The sequence below is a fragment of the Leucoraja erinacea genome, chromosome 2 (genome assembly GCF_028641065.1).
Source record: "Leucoraja erinacea ecotype New England chromosome 2, Leri_hhj_1, whole genome shotgun sequence".
In the NCBI taxonomy this organism is placed as follows: Eukaryota; Metazoa; Chordata; class Chondrichthyes; order Rajiformes; family Rajidae; genus Leucoraja; species Leucoraja erinaceus.
The window spans coordinates 29,566,582-29,587,284 of NC_073378.1; the positions used below are offsets into that span (position 1 = coordinate 29,566,582).

At 46.1% G+C, this 20,703-nt stretch overlaps 1 protein-coding gene across 1 annotated transcript in view; it reads right to left on the bottom strand.

Moving 5' to 3' along the window:
* Nucleotides 1-20,703, bottom strand: part of ranbp9 (RAN binding protein 9) — a 98,435-nt gene that overhangs the window by 32,763 nt on the left and 44,969 nt on the right. Inside the window, exons 4-6 of the mRNA XM_055654042.1 lie at nt 17,171-17,338; nt 12,122-12,144; nt 2,855-3,039 (exon numbers count right to left, since the gene is read on the bottom strand). Of these exons, the coding sequence (XP_055510017.1) occupies nt 2,855-3,039; nt 12,122-12,144; nt 17,171-17,338 (376 nt within the window). The remainder of the gene's footprint in view (nt 1-2,854; nt 3,040-12,121; nt 12,145-17,170; nt 17,339-20,703) is intronic.

A 20,703-nucleotide genomic window follows, 5' to 3' on the forward strand; every position in this document is an offset into this window, starting at 1 on the left:
ATCAACGCGAGGACCAAAGTTGTGCCATTGAAAGTCAACTATGCCATTATGAGACTGAGAAACAAGAACAACACTGTTGGAGACATCAGCCAAACCTTAGGCTGACCAAAATCAACTGTTTGGAACATCATTAAGAAGAAAGAGAGCACTGATGAGCTTACTAATCACAAAGGGACTGGCAGGCCAAGGAAGACCTCCACAGCAGATGACAGAAGAATTCTCTCTATAATAAAGATTTTTTTCTATTACAAATCGCAAATTGTTGAGTACAGAGGCAAATCAATAAATGATGGGTCTTTGTCCCAAACGTTATGTAGGGCACTGTAGGTGGAAGGAAGATAATGCTTCATTTCCTTCCATTACAGTGAGGAAAGTGGGGGAGCCTCTGTGGTGGATGTTAATGTTAACGTTTATGTAATTGTGCGTCTTGTTTTTTTGGTATGACTGTATGGCAAATTAAATTCCTTGTATGTTTTTACATACTTGGCTAATAAATCAATTACAACAGAATATGATGAGTGTTTGGCAGCTCTGTGCTTGTACTCGCTGGAGCTTAGAAGGATGGGGGGGGGGGTCCTCAATGAAACTTACTGAATAGTAAAAGGCCTGGATGGAGTGGATGTGGAGAGGATGTTTCCACTAGTGGGAGAGTCTAGGACCAATAGACAATAGGTGCAGGAGTAGGCCATTCAGCCCTTCGAGCCAGCACCGCCAATCAATGTGATCATGGCTGATCATCCCCAATCAGTACCTCATTCCTGCCTTCTCCCCTTATCCCTCGACTCCCCTATTCAGAGACCATAGCCTCAGAATAAAAGGAAGTACCTTCAGAAGGGAGTCGAGGAAGAATTTCCTCAGCCAGAGGGCGATGAATCTGTGGAATTCATTGCCACAGACGGCTGTGGTCGCCATCGATGGATTATTTTTTAAGGTGGAGACTGGACTTGTATACACTGGAATGTAGAAGCATGAGAGGGGATCTTACTGAAACATATAAGATTATTAAGGGTTTGGACACGCTATAGGCAGGAAACATGTTCCCGATGTTGGGGAAGTCCAGAACCAGGGGCCACAGTTTAAGAATAAGGAGTATGCCATTTAGAACAGAGATGAGGAAACACCTTTTCACACAGAGAGTTGTGAGTCTGTGGAATTCTCTGCCTCAGAGGGCGGGTTCTCTGGATGCTTTCAAGAGAGAGCTAGATAGTGTTCTTAAAGATAGCGGAGTCAGGGGATATGGGGAGAAGGCAGGAACGGGATACTGATTGGGGATGATTGCCCTGATCACATTACATGGGGGTGCTGGTTCGAAGGGCCGAATGGCCTACTCCTGCACCTATTGTCTATTGTGGAGGCCAGTTCTCTGGACATTTTCAATAGAGAGCTAGCTATGGCTCTTAAAGTCGGGGGATATGGGGAGAAGGCTGGAACGGGGTACTGATTGGGGATGATCAGCCATAATCACATTGAATGGCTGGCTCGATGGGCCGAATGGCCTACAACTGCAGCTATTGTCTATTGAGATTGAGAGATTCTCGATTAGTATGGGTGTTAGGGGTTATGGGGAGAAGACAGGGAAAGATAGATCAGCCTTGATTGAATGGCGGGGTGGACTTGACGGGTCGAATGGCCTAATTCTTCTCCTTTAACTTGTGAACATTTGCACGAGAAAGGGCACATACGAGGGAACACAGGCATCATATACATTGAGTGCAAGCATGCATAAGAGACAAACAAGTGAAGGCATGTTCGAGAAACAGAATTAAAATAAAAGGTTCTCACACACGGAAGAGGCGGGTAAAAGGAACATGTGAACGGGGGGGGGGGGGAATTTACTGCTTTAAGCGATAAGAAATGCATATAAACCGGATTGGATAATTAATACATAACCCCAAGCAGAAGATCATCCTTTAATTAAACTTACACTCCAATCTCTGAGCTAATGCAACGGCACAGCTATTCTTAGCTGCAACCAAAACAACTGGGTTTGGAGCTGTGTAAACCTTGGGGAAGAGGGGGGAAAAAGAAAGAAAACAAGAGAAAAAGAAAGATTCCTTTGGATCGGAGAGGAGGGTTATTACAATTTCAAATTGCCTGCCCCAGAAATAGTTTCTTTCAGTTATCAGTTTGGTTTATTGTCACGTGTACCGAGGTACAGTGAAAAGCGTTTGTTGCGTGCCATCTAGATTGTGTTCTTTCTAGATTGAGAGCTGTAACAATTTTCATTGCTATTGCACCCTGTCCAGTCAATGTCTCCTGCTGAGATGAATTAAAAGGATAGGGCAGAAAGGTCTGAAAATGCAGTTTGTGGCTGAAAATTGTTTTCAGTCTTTGCGATCAGATATCTATATATGTCTTAAAAATACTGAAATACGAGCACATACTTTGTAGCGTTTAACACCAAGAAATACAATTAGGTTTAATAGATGCACAACAAGATACATCAATTTGAGTTTAGTTTAGTTCATTGTCACGTGTACTAAGGTACAGTGAATTGCCTTTGTCGAGTGCTAACCAGTCAGCTGAAAGACAATGCATGATTACAATCATGATCACTATCACGGCCAATTTGCAATCAACTGGTCATAAGTGATAGGAGCAGAATTAGGCCATTCGGCCCACCAAGTCTACACCGCCATTCAATCATGGCTGATCTATCCCTCCTTCCTAACCCCAGGTTCTCCCCATAACCTCTGACACCCGTGCTAATCGAGAATCAATCTATCTCTGCCTTAAATATATCCACTGAGCTGGCCGCCACAGCCTTCTGTGGCAAAGAATTCCACCATTTGAAACTTTTGGACGTACGAGACTGAAAAAGGCTAGTGTGGATCACGGAGAAAGTGTCACCTACTTTTGAATCATCGTTTGCCATTCTCCTTCGCGATCTCCTGCTGGGAATCTTTCAATCTGGGTCTGAGTTTTCGTTCGCCATTCCCGCATGTAGTCCTCTATATCAAAGACAAACGGATGCTGGCCAAAGTTAGCATCGATCACCTCCCCAGGCGTTTGCAGTCCGACTGTGGGATACAAATTTGGCTGAATAAGAGAAAAAAAGAGTCACTTTGCAAGCTTCAAACTCTTCAACTGGTCCAGTAGTTTAGTTTAGCTTATTATCACGTACTGAGGTACAGTGAAAAGCTTTTGTTGCGTGCTAATCAGTTAGCAGAAAGACTATACATGATTACAATCGAGCAATTCACAGTGTACAGATACATTAAGGAAATAACATGAATAACATTTAGTGCAAGATAAAGCCAGTAAAGTCGTATCAAAGATAATTCAAGGGTCTCCAATGAGATAGACAATAGTTCAAGACTGATCTCTAGTAATTCCCTTGTCGACAATGATTATGTAAACATAGCAAATTTTGGAAACCTTTGATAGACACAAAATGCTGGAGTAACTCGGCAGGGGTCAGGCAGCATCTCTGGAGAAAAGGAATAGGTGCCGTTTCATGACCCTTGCTCAGACCGAGAGTCAGGGGAGAGGGCAACCAGAGGCGCAAAAAGCTTCAGAACAAATCAGAGCTAGCATCGATGACTTAGGAAAGATGGAGCCCACAATGGTCCATTGTTGGCTGTGGAAGAGATAATAATGAAGGGGTACAAACAGCGAAACTAGCAAGACGACCAGACGGGAGGGGGACAGAGAGAAAAGGAATGCAAGGTTTAATTGAGATTAGAGAATCGGCGCAGAGGTAGAGTTGCTGCCTTACAGCGCCAGAGACCTGGGTTCGATCCTGACTACGGGTGCTGTCGGTACAGAATTTGTACGTTCTCCCTGTGACCGCATGGGTTTTCCCCCAGGTGCTCTGGTTTCCTCCCACACTCCAAAGGTGTCCAGGTTTGTCGGTTAATTGGCTCTGGAAAAAATTGTAAATTGTCCCTAGTGTGTAGGATAGTGCTGGTGCACGGGGTGGTCGCTGGTCAGAATGGACTTGGCGGGCCGATGGGCTGTATGTCTAAACTAAGCCAGTATGATAATAAAAATAACAATTTACACTGATCAGAAGAAAAAAGATCAGAAGAAAAAATTGTGCCAATTTAATACCAAATACACTCGTTCCAGATTCCCGGTTTACAGATTATTCCAAGGTATATACTATCTTAAAAACCATAATTGCACATCCGGGATTATAGTTTTTGAACTACCAGCTCAGAATGTTATTAACGGATCAATAATCCCGGTGGAGGAAAGCAATTTTCCGCAGGCATGCCAAGCACACCAAGCTGAACTTAATGCTTATGAGATTAACCAACTGGGCTATAGCTCATAAATTCAAGGCGCAGAATGAGTTTAATGGAACATGTTTCCAGACATGTGCCAGCTAGGCTATAATTCCCTTAATCCCTACAGGTGAAAAATATAATACTGCAACTAGACTAAGTGGGACACGTTGGGTACCAGCATCACATGGGAGGGCTGGTCCCCCAGCGCTATATTCCACCTCTCCACCAATTCCAATATTGGTGGCCAGTGGGGGCTTTCTGGAGCGCTAGTATGGGTGTTGTGGGCTGAATGGGCTGGTTTCCAGAGGGTAAGTATGGACATTGTGGGCCGAGTAATTTCTTGGGTTGGCGGCTCAGCCACTCAAGCTTGTTGTGCTGGCAGCTCACTCACTCACGGCTGGTGGGCTGGCAGTTGACTCACAGCTAATCCTTGAAATTCCATTTCAAGAAGGGTGCAAGGCCACCAAATTCACGTGCAGTTTCTTACCACTTCAAGCAAGGTGCAAGGCCACCAAATTCAAGTGCAGTTTCATACCATTTCAAGCAGGGTGGGGCCACCAAATTCAAGTGCAGTTTCATACCATTCAAGCAGGGTGCAAGGCCACTAAAGATAGCGAGTCATGACTTCTCCCTCCTCCATCTTGCAGAGTCTGAGCCACGACCACACTTCTGGGTTTTAGTCCTTCCCCCCCTCCCACCAGAAGGGGCATGCCCTTCATCGCGTAATTGAGGAGAGAGAATCTCAACATTTTTTAAACATTAATAACTCTTTTATTCCATTCATCTACTCCACCACCTACCAAGGCCCCTCCTTTCAACATCTCCACTGACCTCCTCACCCCTCCTCCACACTGCTTCCTTTCCCAGTTTGACCTGGTCACCCCTATTGAAATCTCCAAACTCATCAGCTCTTCCAAACCCACTACCTGCTCCCTCGACCCTCTCCCCACTCCCCAGCTGAAGTCCTGCCTCCCCGTTCTCTGCCCCTACCTCACTAATCTCTTCAACTCCTCATTGTCCCAAGGAATTGTCCCATCCGCTTTCAAAACTGCTGCTGTCACACCAATCTTAAAGAAACCTGGTCTTGATCCCTCCTCTCTCATTAACTACCGCCCAATCTCAAACCTCCCCTTTCTTTCAAAAACCCTGGAGCGTATCGTTGCATCGCAACTTCATTCCCACCTCCTTGCGTATAACCTACTTGAACCCCTCCAATCTGGCTTTCGCCCCCTCCATAGCACAGAAACCGCTCTCCTCAAAGTCCTCAACGACCTCCTCACCTCTGCTGACACTGGTTCCCTCAACATCCTCATCGACCTGAGTGCAGCCTTCGATACAGTGAACCATAACATCCTGCTCACCAGACTCAAAGACCTCGGCATTGAAGGCTCTGCACTCAGCTGGCTCCGTTCCTACCTTTCCAACAGATCCCACTTCATCTCTCTCCACAACCACACCTCTGCTACAGCCACAGTCACTCAAGGCGTTCCCCAAGGCTCCGTACTCGGCCCCCTCCTCTTCATCATCTACATCCTCCCCCTTGGTCAGATACTCCACCACTTCAACCTGGACTTCCACTGTTACGCTGATGACACCCAGATCTACCCTTGGCACCAAATCCCCCACAACCCCCCCCCCCCCCCCCTGCTCACTTGTTTGTCAGCTATAAAAACCTGGACTAACATAACTTCCTCAAACTCAACAGCGATAAGACAGAATTCCTCCTCATAGGCTCCAAAGCTACACTCAGCAAAATCAATAACCCCACTCTCACCATCGACGGCACCACTGTCTCCCCAAGGCCCGCAACCTTGGCGTGATCTTTGATTCCACCCTCTCCCTTGAGCATCACATCCGCCATGTCATTAAAACCTCCTTCTTTCATCTCCGCAACATCACCAAACTCAGACCCTCTCTCACACCTCCCGCTGCTGAAAGACTCATCCATGCCTTCATCTCCTCCCGACTGGACTATTGCAACTTACTTCTCCTTGGCATCAGCTCCACCTACATCAACCGACTCCAACTGGTCCAGAACGCAGCCGCCCGACTCATCACCCACACCAAATCCTGGCATTACATCACTCCAGTCCTCAAACAACTTCACTGGCTTCCCATCTCCCACCGGATCATCTACAAAATCCTGATCCTCACCTACAAAGCCCTCCACCATCTGGCCCCCCCATATCTCACTGACCTCCTCTCCCCCTACCAACCCTCACGGTCCCTCAGATCCACATCAGCCGGTCTCCTCTCCATCCACAAGTCCAACCTCCGCAGTTTTGGGGACAGAGCCTTCTCCCAGGCTCTGGAACTCCCTCCCCCAACTGATCCGCAATTCCGTGTCCCTCACCATCTTCCAGTCCTGCCTCACGACCCATCTCTTCACCTCTGCCTATCCTTAGCCCCACGTCCCCCTCTCTTTTCATCTGTGCATTAATTGCCTCATATTGCGTTTTGAATTGTATTCTGTCTTTACTTTTTGTACTAGTCATGGCTCTACTATTTATTTCATTCCCCTTACATGTTTTTCCTCTACCTGCTACATTTTTGTAAGGTGTCTTTGAGACTCTTGAAAGGCGCCCATAAATAAAATTTATGCAAGCAACAAGGACCACACCACCCTGGCCACACTCTCTTTTCACTCCCATCATCAGACGGTATGTACCTCTGAAAATCAGTTTCAATAGACAATAGGTGCAGCAGGCCATTTGGCCCTTTGAGCCAGCACCGCCATTCAATGTGATCATGGCTGATCATCCCCAATCAGTACCCCGTTCCTGCCTTCTCCCCATATTCCCTGACTCCGCTATTTTTAAGAGCCCTATCTAGCTCTCTTGAAAGCATCCAGAGAACCTGCCTCCACCGCCCTCTGAGGCGGTTTCTAAATTGCTCCTTCCCAACAACCGCCAGACTCTTGATTACTACACAATACTAACAGATGAACTATGGACTGTGGGGCAAAGGACTTTTTACACTGGTCTTTGGTTCTTTACTTTACACTTTAGAGATACAGCGCGGAAACAGGCCCTTCGGCCCACTGAGTCTGCACCGACCAGCCATCACCCCATACACAAACACTATCCTACGCAATGTGGACAATTTACAATTTTACCAAAGACAAAATCGCTAAAATTCCTAAATAAAAGTCTGCCACCAATTTTCCAGCTACTGGTTTAATCTGGATAAAATTGCAAGAGCGCAATTAAAATCCTCCCCTGAAAGCCCCCCTCCCCCCCGAAAATGTGGCATAGAGACCAGGTGAAGCGACCAATCTCGACCTCATCGGGATTTCCACATCTAATTTGCCCTCTGCGGCCAGGGCTCTGAAACTCCGGCTCGGCAACTAACATGACCCCGCACACTTGGGGCAATTTACTATTTTTACCAAAGCCAATTAACATACAAACAGTACAACTTGACTGTGGGGGGAAACTGGAGCACCCAGAGGAAACCCACGTGGTCACAGGGAGAACATACAAACTCTATACCTCCAGCACCCGTAATCAGGATCAAACCTGTGGCTCTGGCGCCGTAAGTAATTAAAATTAGAGAATTCAGCGCTTATTACATTGGGTTGTAAGCTGCACATTTCTTTGTAAGTTCCAATGTGTGTGTGGCCTCACTTTGGCAAAGGAGGTGGCCCAGGGAAGAAAGATCAGTATGGGATTGGGAAGGGAATTAAAATGGTTGGCAACCGGGAGATTCAGTAGACCTTGGCCGATCGAGCACGTGTTTGGCAAAATGGTCGCCAAATCTAATCTTGGCCTCGCCGATGGCAAGGAGACCACATCGGTGACACTGGATAGGCAAGATGATATTTATGGAAAATTTAATGAGGGGGCAAAAATAAAAAGGCATATTGACGGCACAGTAGCGCAGCGGTAAAGTTGCTGCCTTACAGCGGCAGAGACCCGGTTCAGATCCTGACCATGGAGCTGTCTGCACAGAGTCATAGAGTGATATAGTGGGGAAACAGGCCCTTCGGCCCAACTTGCCCACACCGGTCAACAATGTCAAGTCAAGTCAAGTCCCACTTGCCTGCGCTTGGTCCATATCCCTCCAAACCTACTGTATCCATGTACCTGTCTAACTGTTTCTTAAACGTTGGGATAGTCCCAGCCTCAACTATAACCATATAACAATTACAGCACGGAAACAGGCCATCTCGGCCCTACAAGTCCATGCCGAACAAAACTGCCTCCTCTGGCAGCTTGTTCCATACACCCACCACCCTTTATGTGAAAAAGTTACCTCTCGAATTCCTATTAAATCTTTTCCCATTCACCTAGAGACTATGTCCTCGATTCCCCTACTGTGGGCAAGGGACTCTGTGCATCTACCCGATCTATTCCTCTCATGATTTTGTACGCCTTTATAAGATCACCCCTCATCCTCCTGCGCTCCAAACAATAGAGACCCAGCCTATTCAACCTCTCCCGATAGCTCACACCCTCTAGTCCTGGCAACATCCTCGTAATTTTTTTCTGAACCCTTTCAAGCGTGACAATATCTTTTGTATAACACGGTGCCCAGAACTGAACGCAATATTCTAAATGTGCTCTCACCAGCGTCTTGTACAACTGCAACATGACCTCCCAACTTCTATACTCAATACTCTGACTGATGAAGGCCAAAGTGCCGAAAGCCTTTATGACCACCTTATCTACCTGCGACTCGACCTTCAAGGAACCATGCACCTGTACTCCTGGATCCCTCTGCTCTACAACACTACCCAGAGGCTGACCATTCACAGTGTAGGTCCTGCCCTTGTTCGACGTCTCAAAATGCAACACCTCACACTTCTCTGCATTAAATTCCATCAACCATTCCTCCGCCCACCTGGCCAATCGATCCAGATCCTGCTGCAATCGTTCACAACCATCTTCACTATCTGCAAAACCACTCACTTTTGTATCATCAGCAATCTTGCTAATCTTGCCCTGTATGTTCTCATCCAAATCATTGATGTAGATGACAAACAGTAACGGGCCCAGCACCGAACCCTGAGGCACATCACTAGTCACAGGCCTCCAGTCCGAGAAACAACCTTCCACCATCACCCTCTGCTTCCTTCCATGGAGCCAATTTGCTATCCATTCAGCTATCTCTCCTTGGATCCCATGCAATTTAACCTCCCAGAGCAGCCTGCCATGTAGAACCTTGTCGAATTGTACATTCTCGGCGACAGTGTGGGTTTTCTCCAGGTGCTCTGGTTTCCTCCTACTCTCCATAGACATACGGGTTTGTAGATTAATTGGCTTCTGTAAATTGTAAATTGCCTTAGTTTGTAGGATAGCTCTAGTGTACAGGGTGGTCGCTGTTCAGAGCAGACTTGGTGTGCCGAGGGGCCCGTTTACACGCTGTACCTTTATTTAAAGTCTAAAAGTCTAAAGTTCAGCATTTTTTGATAATAAACCTGCTTCTGAACGAAATGGATATTAACTCTTGGGCAACCACCGTTTTTTAAATCTCTGCTCACAGGATTAGTGATGAAAGACTGCTGACATATTACTATTGTTTAAAGGGGTAGAAAGGGATAAAGTGACTAATAACAGGCCAGTGAGCCCAACACTGACAATAGGCAGCTAGGCGCGGGTGGACGGAGCGCCAAGTGTTCTGCGAAATGGATGCCGAGTCTATGCTTGGTCTCCCTGATGCACAATAAGCCACATTGCAAACACCGCATGCAGTAGATGAGGTTTGAAGAAGTTCTCTTCCTCTCTCCACCAGGAGTTCTGAGAGACCCTCCCTCACTGCTCCCCCCTCGATGATATCTCCTGCTCTTATTTCAGTTTAGTTTATCGTCCCGTGCACAGTCATGTCACGTTTATCGTCATCTGCATGTAGTGAAAAGCTTTTGTTGCATGCTAACCAGTCAGTGGAAAGACAGCACATGATTACAATCGAGACATTTGCTGTGTATCGATACATGATAAGGGAATAACGTTTAGTGCAAGGTAAAGCCAGCAAAGTCTGATCAAAGATTGTCCGAGGGTCACCAATGAGGTAGATGGTAGTTCAGGGCCACTCTCTAGTTGTGGTAGGATTATTCAGCTGCCTGATAACAGCTGGGAAGAAACTCTCCCTGAATCTGGAGGTGTGCGTTTTCACACTTCTGTACCTCTTGCCTGATGGGAGAAGGGAAAAGAAGGAGTGACCAGGGTGCGACTGGTCCTTGATGATGCTGCTGGCCTTGCCGAGGCAGCGTGAGGTGTAGATGGAGTTGATGGAAGGGAGTTTGGTTTGGTGTGAAGGACTATGCTGCGTCGACATGCTCTACGAACATGTTCAGTCGGAAGAAGGGTCTCGGCCATAAACCTCACGTATTCATGCGCTCCAGAGATGCTGCCTTATTCGCCGAATTACTCCAGCACTTTGTGTCCTTTTATTGAATTTCAAAAGTTAAAGATTCAGAAATAAATGAGAAGCGGCACTGAGCAGTGTTAAACTACCCCAAACTTATCAGAAAATGTTCAATTAAGAAATGGAGAAAGAATTGAAGAATGGCAAAAGCTAAACTATTAAAACAAAATAGGCAGTACAAGGCATGGTGGTGCAGCGGTAGAGTTGCTGCCTTAGAGCCAGTGAGCCAGGTTCGATCCTGACTTCAGATGCTGTCTGGACAGAGTTTGTATGTTCTTTGCGTGGGTTTTCTCCGGATGCTCCAGTCTCCCCCACACTCCAAAGACTCCAGGTTTGTAGGGTTAATTAGATGAAAGAATGGGTCGACTAGGCTTGTATTCACTGGAATTTAGACGGGTGAGAGGGGATCTTATAGAAACATATAAAATTCTTAAAGGATTGGACAGGAAAGATGCAGGAGAAATGTTCCCGATGTTGGGAGAGTCCAGAACCAGGGGTCACAGTTTAAGAATAAGGGGTAGGCCATTTAGGACTGAGATGAGGAAAAACTTCTTCACCCAGAGTTGTGAATCTGTGGAATTCTCTGCCGCAGAAGGCAGTGGAGGCCAATTCACAGGATGTTTTCAAGAGTTAGATATAGCTTTTAGGGCTAATGGAATTAAAGGATATGGGGGAAAAGCAGGAACGGGATACTGATTTTAGATGATCAGCTATGATCATATTGAATGGCGGTGCTGGCTCGAAGGGCCTAATGGCCTACACCTGCACCTATTTTCTATGTTTCCACGTTGATAGGATGGTTTAGTAATGGCATTGTCATAGGGGAGAAAGCAGGAACGGGATACTGATTTTAGATGATCAGCCATGATCATATTGAATGGCGGTGCTGGCTCGAAGGGCCGAATGTCCTACTACTGCACCTACTTTATGTTTCTATGTTCTACTTAACTTATATAGAGCTAGCTAACTTAAATAGAGCTAGTGTACGGGGTGATCGCTGGTCGGCGTGGACTCGGTGGGCCGAAGGGCCTGCTTCCTTGCTGTATCTCTAAACTAGACTAAAGGATCACATGCAAATCCCAGAAAGATACTGTAGCCCTAAAAGACATGCAACTCTGTCCCAATGCAATTTGTGCCCTTTCTTTATTTCACACAAGTTGCCAGATCCATTGAGCTGAATTATTCATTTGATGTCAGAACAATCCTGACTGAAGACCTCAGCTGTGAGAAATTCTAATCAATTGTCAGAATCCGACTGGGTTCGCAACTTCATGTGAAGTGCGATATTTGCCGATATCTATAAATTCTTGTTTGTCATTCCAATTATAAAGAGGGCAGATGGGCGCAAAAAGGCATTTTTGCCCATAAAATGCCCAAAATTAAAACAAGGCTACATAAACATGAAAACAATCTGATACAGTTTAAGCTGTGAATGAAGTGCCCACCATCCCCACAGAATATTCAGTTACCATTTGCAAAATAAATACAGGAGCTTAGGAAAAATATCAAGAGAATTGTCTTACCGGTAGATCTGTAAACGCAATACCTGTGGTAAAGAAAAAATAACAATTTTAGCAAAAGTAGACCTTTTTATATCTTATTATTCATAAACCATAAACTTCACTGTTTAGTGACAGCGCCAGAGAGCAGGGTTCGATCCCAACTTCGGGTGCTGTTATGGAGTTGATGATGCTGATAATACATTGTTGCCACCTGTACATAGTTAGACAATAGACAATAGGTGCAGGGGTAGGCCAATTCGAGCCAGCACCGCCATTTAATGTGATCATGGCTGATCAACCACAATCAGTACCCCATTCCTGCCTTCTCCCCATATCCCCTGACTCCGCTATCGTTAAGAGCCCTATCTAGCTCTCTCTTGAAAATATCCAGAGAACCGGCCTCCACCGCCCTCGAAGGCAGAGAATTCCACAGATTCACCACTCTCTGTGTGAAAAAAGTGTTTTCTCGTCTCCGTTCTAAATGGCTTACCCCTTATTCTTAAACTGTGGCCTCTGGTTCTGGACTCCCCCAAACTCGGGGACATGTTTCCTGCCTCTAGCGTGTCTAAACCCTTAATAATCTTATATGTTTCAATAAGATTCCCTCTCATCCTTCTAAATTCCAGAGTATACAAGCCCAACCACTCCAGTCTCTCAGCATATGACAGTCCCGCCATCCTGGGAATTAACCTTGTGAACCTACGCTGAGTCACAACACTTACATGACAACAAAGTCACAAAAAGTACTCATCCTTTCTTCATGACTCCCCACCAGGTCTCCCCTTAGTTCTCAGTGGCCTCCCCCCAAGCTGGGTCCCCCTTGTTTCACACGTCGTCTCTGTGATGGCGTGGGTTTTCTCCGGGTGCTCCGGTTTCCACCCACATCCCAAAGATGTGCGGATTTGTCAGTTAATTGGCCTCTTTTGTCCCTAGTGCGTGGGAAAGAACTAGCATGAGGGTGAACGTTGGCCGGCACGGAAACGTTGGGCCGAAGGGCCTGTTTCCATGCTGTATCTTTCAATCCAAAGAGGAAAGTTTAAAGGATATTTGTGAAGCAAATTCTTCATAAAGGGAATGATACATGCCTGGAAGGCACCACCCTGGAAGTGCACTGGGATTTTGTTATTACACAAGCTACAAACCTACACGTCATTGAGATATGGAGGGAAACCAAGCACCCGGAGGAAACCCACGGGGTCAAAAAGAGAACGTGCAAACTCCACACAGACTGCACCCATGGTCAGGATTGAACCCGGGCCTCTAGCACTTTGAGGCAACAGCTCCACCAGCTGCGTCACTTTGCTGCCCTTGGTTACAAAGGAAGAACTCCACATATTATCCACAGCAATGCTCATCAGATCTTGCATTTCCTGCAACCATATCAGGCTGGGTCTCTATTCTGTGGAGCGTAGGAGGATGAGGGGAGAGGTATATAAAATCATGATAGGAATAGATCGGGTAGATGCTTTTACCCAGAGTAGGGGAATTGAAGCCAGAGGACATAGGTTCAAGATAAAGGGGAAAGGATTTAATATGAATCCGAGGGGCAACGTTTCCACACAGTGGGTGTATGGAACAAGCTGCCAGAGGAGGAAGTTGAGGCTGGGACTATCCAATTGTTTAAGAAACAGTTAGACAGGTACACGGATAGGACAGGTTTAGAGGGATATGGACCAAGCGCAGGCAAGTGGGACTAGTGTAGCTGGGACATTGTTGGCCGGTGTGGGCGAGTTGGGCCGAAGGGCCTGTTTCCACACTGTGTCACTCTATGACTCTACTTTTCTTTGTAGAATCAGGAAGAAAGTAATTCTACATTATTCTGCCCAAAAAATATGGAAGTTTCAACACTGTTTAAGATGCAAGGCAAAGGAAAGGTCTCCTCTGAAACCAGCAACTCTACCACTGCGCCCTTGGGCAGCACAGAGGCACAGCAGTAGAGTTGCTGCCTTGCAGAAACAGAGACCTGGGTTCGATCCTGACTGCGGATGCTGTCTGTACGGAGTTTGTATGTTCTTGCGTGCGTGCGTTTTCTCCGGGTTCTCAGGCTTCCTCCCACGCTCCAAAGACCTACAGGTATGTAGGTTAATTGGCTTCGGGAAAATTGTCCCTGGTGCGTCAGGTAGTGCGAATGCACGGGGTGATCGTTGGTCAATGCAGGCTCAGTGGGCCGCAGGGCCTATTTCCACACTGTATCTCTAAAGTCTAATGTAAAGTCTAAAGCCTACTTCTACTGTACAAAACTGCACTTAGACCTGTTTGCAGATTTCAGCAATCTGCAACAAAACACCTTTCGCAACTTCCAAGCAAGATGACCAAACGTAATTTGACAGTGAATCAATCAGATATTGGCACAGATTCCCAGCAGCATGAGCTTTGAGGAACATCTTGAAATGGGAGGTGTAGAGAAGATTCGGAAGGAGTCTCGGCAGTTGAAAGCAGCCTCCAATAATGGAGCAATTACATTCTGAAGTACTGAGTGGCTGGGCTTCCTGGATCTAAAGGCTTAGAATAGGAAGCAATTACAGAGATGTGAAGAGGTCAAAACCGTGGAGGGACTATTAACAAGGATGAGGATTTTATGAGGCTTTCTCAATACAAGTCAGTGCACATTGGGAGGATGGATGAATGAGGCTCATTAAGGGTCACAACATAATCACAAGCTTCCCAAAATATTAAAAATATTAGGGGGGGGGGGGAGAGAAATGAGTCGAGTCACACTGCGTGGAAACAATTCCATCGGCACAATTTGCCCACACCGACCAACATGTCTCATCAACACTACACCTTCCTACGTTTGGTCCATATCCCACAATATCCATGTATCTAAATATTTTCTCGAACGTTTCGATATCACCTGCCTCCACTACCTCCTCCAGCAGCTCATTCTATATATGCGCCACCTTTTGTGTTAAAAAAAACCCCTCAGGTTCCTATTAAATCTACCTCCATGTTAAACCTATGTCCTCTGGTTTTAATTCCGCCAAGAAATCTTGTGTGTTTACCCGATCTATTCCTCTCATGATTTTGAGATCACCCCTCATCCTCCTGCATACCAAGGATTAGTGTCATGGCCTGCTCAACCTCCCACTAGGTCAGGCCCCCAAATCCTAGCAACAGTCTGATTCATGATTAAATCCCCATAATAGGATACACACAAAGTGCAGGAGTAACTCAGAGGATCAGGCAGCATCTCTATCTGAAAAAGGGTTCCCATCCGAAACCTGGTTGGTTTGGACAAGTTAGGCTGAGGGGCAGTGGCGGACTGGGTCTAAAAATATTGGTTGCCAGGAGACAAAGGGAGCCCACTTCAACGGGGGCCTACTTGATATAGGGGGCCCACTTCATCAGGGGCCCACTTGCCATTGGGCAAGCTGACACCCTGGCAAGTCTGCCACTGCTGAGGGGCCCGATTCCTTGCTGTATGGCTCCATGAGTCATCAAGGGTCAATCATGTTTTGAACATCCTGATATAACCTCAGGTAACTTTCAAGATCAGGGATAGAATCCGTGACAAGAAAATGAAGATTGTACCAAAACAGGCACAACAGGCAAAAAAATGCAAACTTTGAGTCCGATACAGTTGGATGTTTTTAGGGAGAAATATAGGGCAGTAGTAAAAACAAAGAAGTAGCAAAACAACTCCACTCAATTTTTCTATAATTTTACCACATTTCACAGCCTTGCATCCAAAGTAATGCCTCAAAGTGCAAAGGAAAATTCTTAACTCCACAATTAAAAAATATTTCTTTTTAAATTGTCGCAAAAATGGTATTGAGTCATCGAGTGGAAATAAGTCCTTTGACCCAACTTGCCCACACCAGCCAACATGTCCCAGCTACACTAGTCCCACCTGCCTGTGTTTGGTCCATATCCCTCTAAACCTATCCTATCCATGTACCTGTTTCTTAAACTTTGGGATAGTCCCAGGCTCAACTACCTCACCTGGCAGCTTGTTCCATACACCCAGCACCCTTTGTGTGAAAAAGTTACCCCTCAGATTCCTATTCAATCTTTATCCTTTCACCTTAAACCTTTATCCTCAGGCCCTCGATTTCCCTACTCTGGGCAAGAGACTCGGTGCATCTACCCGATCTATTCCTCTCATAATTCTATACACCTCTGTAAGATCTCCCCTCACCCTCCTGCGCTCCAGGGAATAAAGTCCCAGCCTACTCAACCCTTCCCTATAGATCAGACCCTGTAGTCCTGGTAACATCCTCGTACTTCTCCCGCCCGAGTTGCGGGGTCGAAGAGCTCCTGGAGCGGGGCCTGACACTTCTGCCCCGCGCGGCTGGAATGGCCGCGGACTCTGCGAGCGCACACCGGGGGCACCAACACCAAGACCCGGTGTGCGACCTCGCACCACCCGGCGTGGCTTTAATGGCCGCGGGACAATCGCCATCGCCAGCCGGGGGCTATGACTTTGACAGACATCTGAGAGTGCAGTGGAGAGGTTTATTTATCCTCGTAAATCTGCAATTATGTTGTGTCTTGAAATGTATCTGCAGAAACGGCAATTCGTTTGGACCTCCAACAATGACAAATAAATGTCTGATTCTGATTCTGAAACTCAAAATCAAATGTTCAAATAAATTCCTAAACAATTTTAAACTGTCAACTGAATTTAAAAAAATGTTCTACTTCAATGAACTATTATAGAGATGAGTGTAGAAGGATGAGGGGGCGACATCATTGAAACTTACCAAATAGTGAAAGGCCTGGATATAGTGGATGTGGAGAGGATGTTTCCACTAGTGGAAAAGTCAAGGACCAGAGGCCACAGCCTCAGAAAAAAGGACGTACCTTTAGAAAGGAGATGAGGAATTTCTTTAGTCTGAGGGTGGTGAATCTGTGAAATTCATTGCCACAGTAGGCTGTGGAGGCGGAGATTGATCGAGATTCTTGATTGGCCCGGGTGTCAGGCGTTATGGGGACAAGGCAGGAGAATGGGGTTATGAGGGAAACACAGATCAGCCATGATTGAATGACGGAGTATACTTGATGGGCCAAATGGCCTAATTCTGCTCCTATCACTTATGAACTTTTGAGTCCGTTCCTATAGATTCTTACCTAAACTGTGCCCGTTCTTTGTGTAGAAGCAGGTATTATTGATCATGTTTACGCAGCATCCGATTACATCCCCAGTTGTAAACGTTGGTCCATAGGGCTGTCCTGTTCCAGAGGAACAGAATGAATGGCCATCGTCCCCATGATATCCATACGAATGTTTATCCCAGCCTGAAATAGAAAAGTCCACATTAATTAAACACAATATTTATTTCTCCTTTTTAAAATACAGGGCAGCACAATGTATCACAGGGCGGCACAGTGGTGCGGCAGGTAGTCCAGCTCCCTCACTGCGCCACCGACCCAGGTTCATAAGTTCAAAAGGTGTAGGAGCAGAATTAGGCCGTTCGATCCAGTCTACTCCGTCATTCAATCATGGCTGATCTATCTTTCCTTCTCAACCCCATTCTCCTGCCTTCTCCCCATAACCCCCGACACCCGTACTAATCAAAAATCTGAAAATCTCCACCTTAAAAATATCCATTGACTTGGTCTCCACAGTGTTCCGTGGCAATGAATTCCACAGATTCACCAAGTTCGTTCAGGTGCTGTCTGTGTGGAGTTTGCAGGTTCTCCCTGTCACCACATGGGTTTCCTCCGGGTGCTCCAGTTTCTTACCACATCCCAAAGACGTGCAGGTTTGTAGCTTAATCGAGCCTCTGGAAATGACTGTGTAGTGAGTGGATGAGAAAGTGGGACAACATGCAACTAGTGTGATCAATGGTCAGCGTGGACCCAGTGGGCTGAAGGGCCTCCATCTGGGCTGCATCACTAAACTAAATATTGGTGTGCTGTGCACAAATATTCATTTACTATTCCAGACCACAGTAGTTTTATAATAGATTTCAAATCACTGAAATTGTAGATCCGTTGTAGGACTCACTAAATATGCCACTTTCATTGATAAAACATCTCCTTCCGTTGTGGACAACGCAACGGTATGAATATTGAATTAACCAACTGTAAGCTAAATATCCTCCCCTCCCCCCCAATAACAGAGCCCATCCATTTCTCTCACTATCCAGCCCCTCTTTCCCACTCCACAACCCCCGTCCCCATCTACCCATATCCCTCTCTCTGGCTTTACATTTCATAATGGTTGCCACAGCCAGTTGTGGCAGTGTGGAAGATGCCATCTACCACTGCGCCTCTGTGCCACCCTCTTCTCCGCCATTCAATTATGGCTGATCTATCTGCCCCTCTCAACCCCACCCTCCCGCCTTCTACCCATTACCCGACACCCGAACTAATCAAAAATCTGCCAATCCCCGTCGCAAAAATATCCATCGTCTTGGCCCCCATGGCTGTCTGCGGCAATGGATTCCACAGGAGGACCACACTGAAGACATTTCTCCTCATCTCCTTTCTAAAAGTACATCCTTTTATTCTGATGCTATGGCCTCTGGTCCTAGACCCTCCCACCAGTGGAATCATCCTCTCCACATGCAATGGCTTCACATGGCTTCACTTTCCCACATCAGGGTAAGATTTACTTCACAGTTCTAGAATTTTAAAAATGCTGGAAACACAAAATGTGCTTTTAAAAGGAATTAGCCGGCAAATAAAGCCTTTGCTCAAAATGTCAGCATTTGCAGTTTCTCGCCTCTCCTAATACTTCATGGTTGTTAAAATGCAGTTTGTGTAACTGCAGAATCAACATAGTAAATTTGAACCTAATCAACTCATATTTTTTCTATGAATTGGGTTCATTATCGTTCCTTGATTAACAATACCACCTGTAAAATTAAAACTCGAAAGTAGATTCTCATCTTCCTCAGTCAATTTGAGAGAAAGGTTAATAACTGAAATGGAAAGCAAAGTAATTCCCTCGTTTAGTTTAGAGATACAGCATGGAATCGAGTCCTTCAGTCAATAGGTGCAGGAGTAGGTCATTCGGCCCTTCGAACCAGCACCGCCATTCAATGGGATCATGGCTGATCATCCACAATCAGTACCCGTTCCTGCCTTCTCCCCATATCCCCTGACTCCGCTATTTTTAAGGGCCCCTATCCAGCTCTCTCTTGAAAGTATCCAGAGAACCTGCCTCCACCGCCATCTGAGGCAGAGAATTCCACAGACTCACAACTCCGTGCGAAGAAGTGTTTCCTCATCTCCGATCTAAATGGCTTACCCCTTATTCTAAACTGTGGCCCCTGGTTCTGGACTCCCCCAACATCGGGAATATATTTTCTGTCTCTAGCATGTCCAAACCCTTAATAATCTTATATGTTTCAATAAGTTCCCCTCTAATCCTTCTAAACTCCAGAGAATGCAAGCCCAGCCGCTCCATTCTCTCAGCACACGACAGTCCCGCCATCCTGGGAATTAACCTTGTAAACCTCAATAGCAAGAATGTCCCTCAAATTAGGGGATCAAAACTGCACAGCATACACCAGGTGTGGTTTTCACTAGGGCCATATACAACTGCAGAAGGACCTCTTTGCTCCTATAGGAGGCTTGGATAGGTTGGGTGAGTGGGCAAATGCGTGGCAGATGCAGTATAATGTGGATAAATGTGAGGTTATCCACTTTGGTGGCAAAAACAGGAAAGTAGACTATTATCTGAATGGTGGCCGATTAGGAAAAGGGGAGATGCAACGAGACCTGGGTGTCATGGTACACCAGTCATTGAAAGTAGGAATGCAGGTGCAGCAGGCAGTGAAGAAAGCAAATGGTATGTTAGCATTCATAGCAAAAGGATTTGAGTATAAGAGCAGGGAGGTTCTACTGCAGTTGTACAGGGTCTTGGTGAGACCACACCTGGAGTATTGCGTACAGTTTTGGCCTCCTAATCTGAGGAAAGACATTCTTGCCATAGAGGGAGTAAAGAGAAGGTTCACCAGACTGATTCCTGGGATGGCAGGACTTTCATATGAAGAAAGACTGGACAGACTCGGCTTGTACACGCTAGAATTCAGAAGATTTAGGGGGGATCTTATAGAAACTTACAAAATTCTTAAGGGGTTGGATAGGCTAGATGCAGGAAGATTATTCCCGATGTTGGGGAAGTCCAGAACTACGGGTCACAGTTTAAGGATAAGAGGGAAGTCTTTTAGGACCGAGATGAGAAAAACATTTTTTACATAGAGAGTGGTGAATCTGTGGAATTCTCTGCCACAGAAGGTAGTTGAGGCCAGTTCACTGGCTATATTTAAGAGGGAGTTAGATGCGGCCCTTGTGGCTAAAGGGATCAGGAGGTATGGAGAGAAGGCAGGGATGGGATTCTGAGTTGAATGATCAGCGATGATCATATTGAATGGCGGTGCAGGCTCGAAGGGCCGAATGGCCTACTCCTGCACCTAATTTCTATGTTTCTATGTTTCTATACTCAACTCCTCTTGTTATGAAGGCCAACAAGAATCCACGCAAACCATTGATTACACTAGTTCAGTGTTAGCCCACTCTCTACACATTAGGGGCAATGTTTTACAGTGGCTGATTAGCCTACAAACCCGTACATCTTCGAAGTGTGGGTGGAAAATGGAACACCGGGCGGAAACTCTCATTGTCACAAGGAGAACGTGCAAAGTCCACAA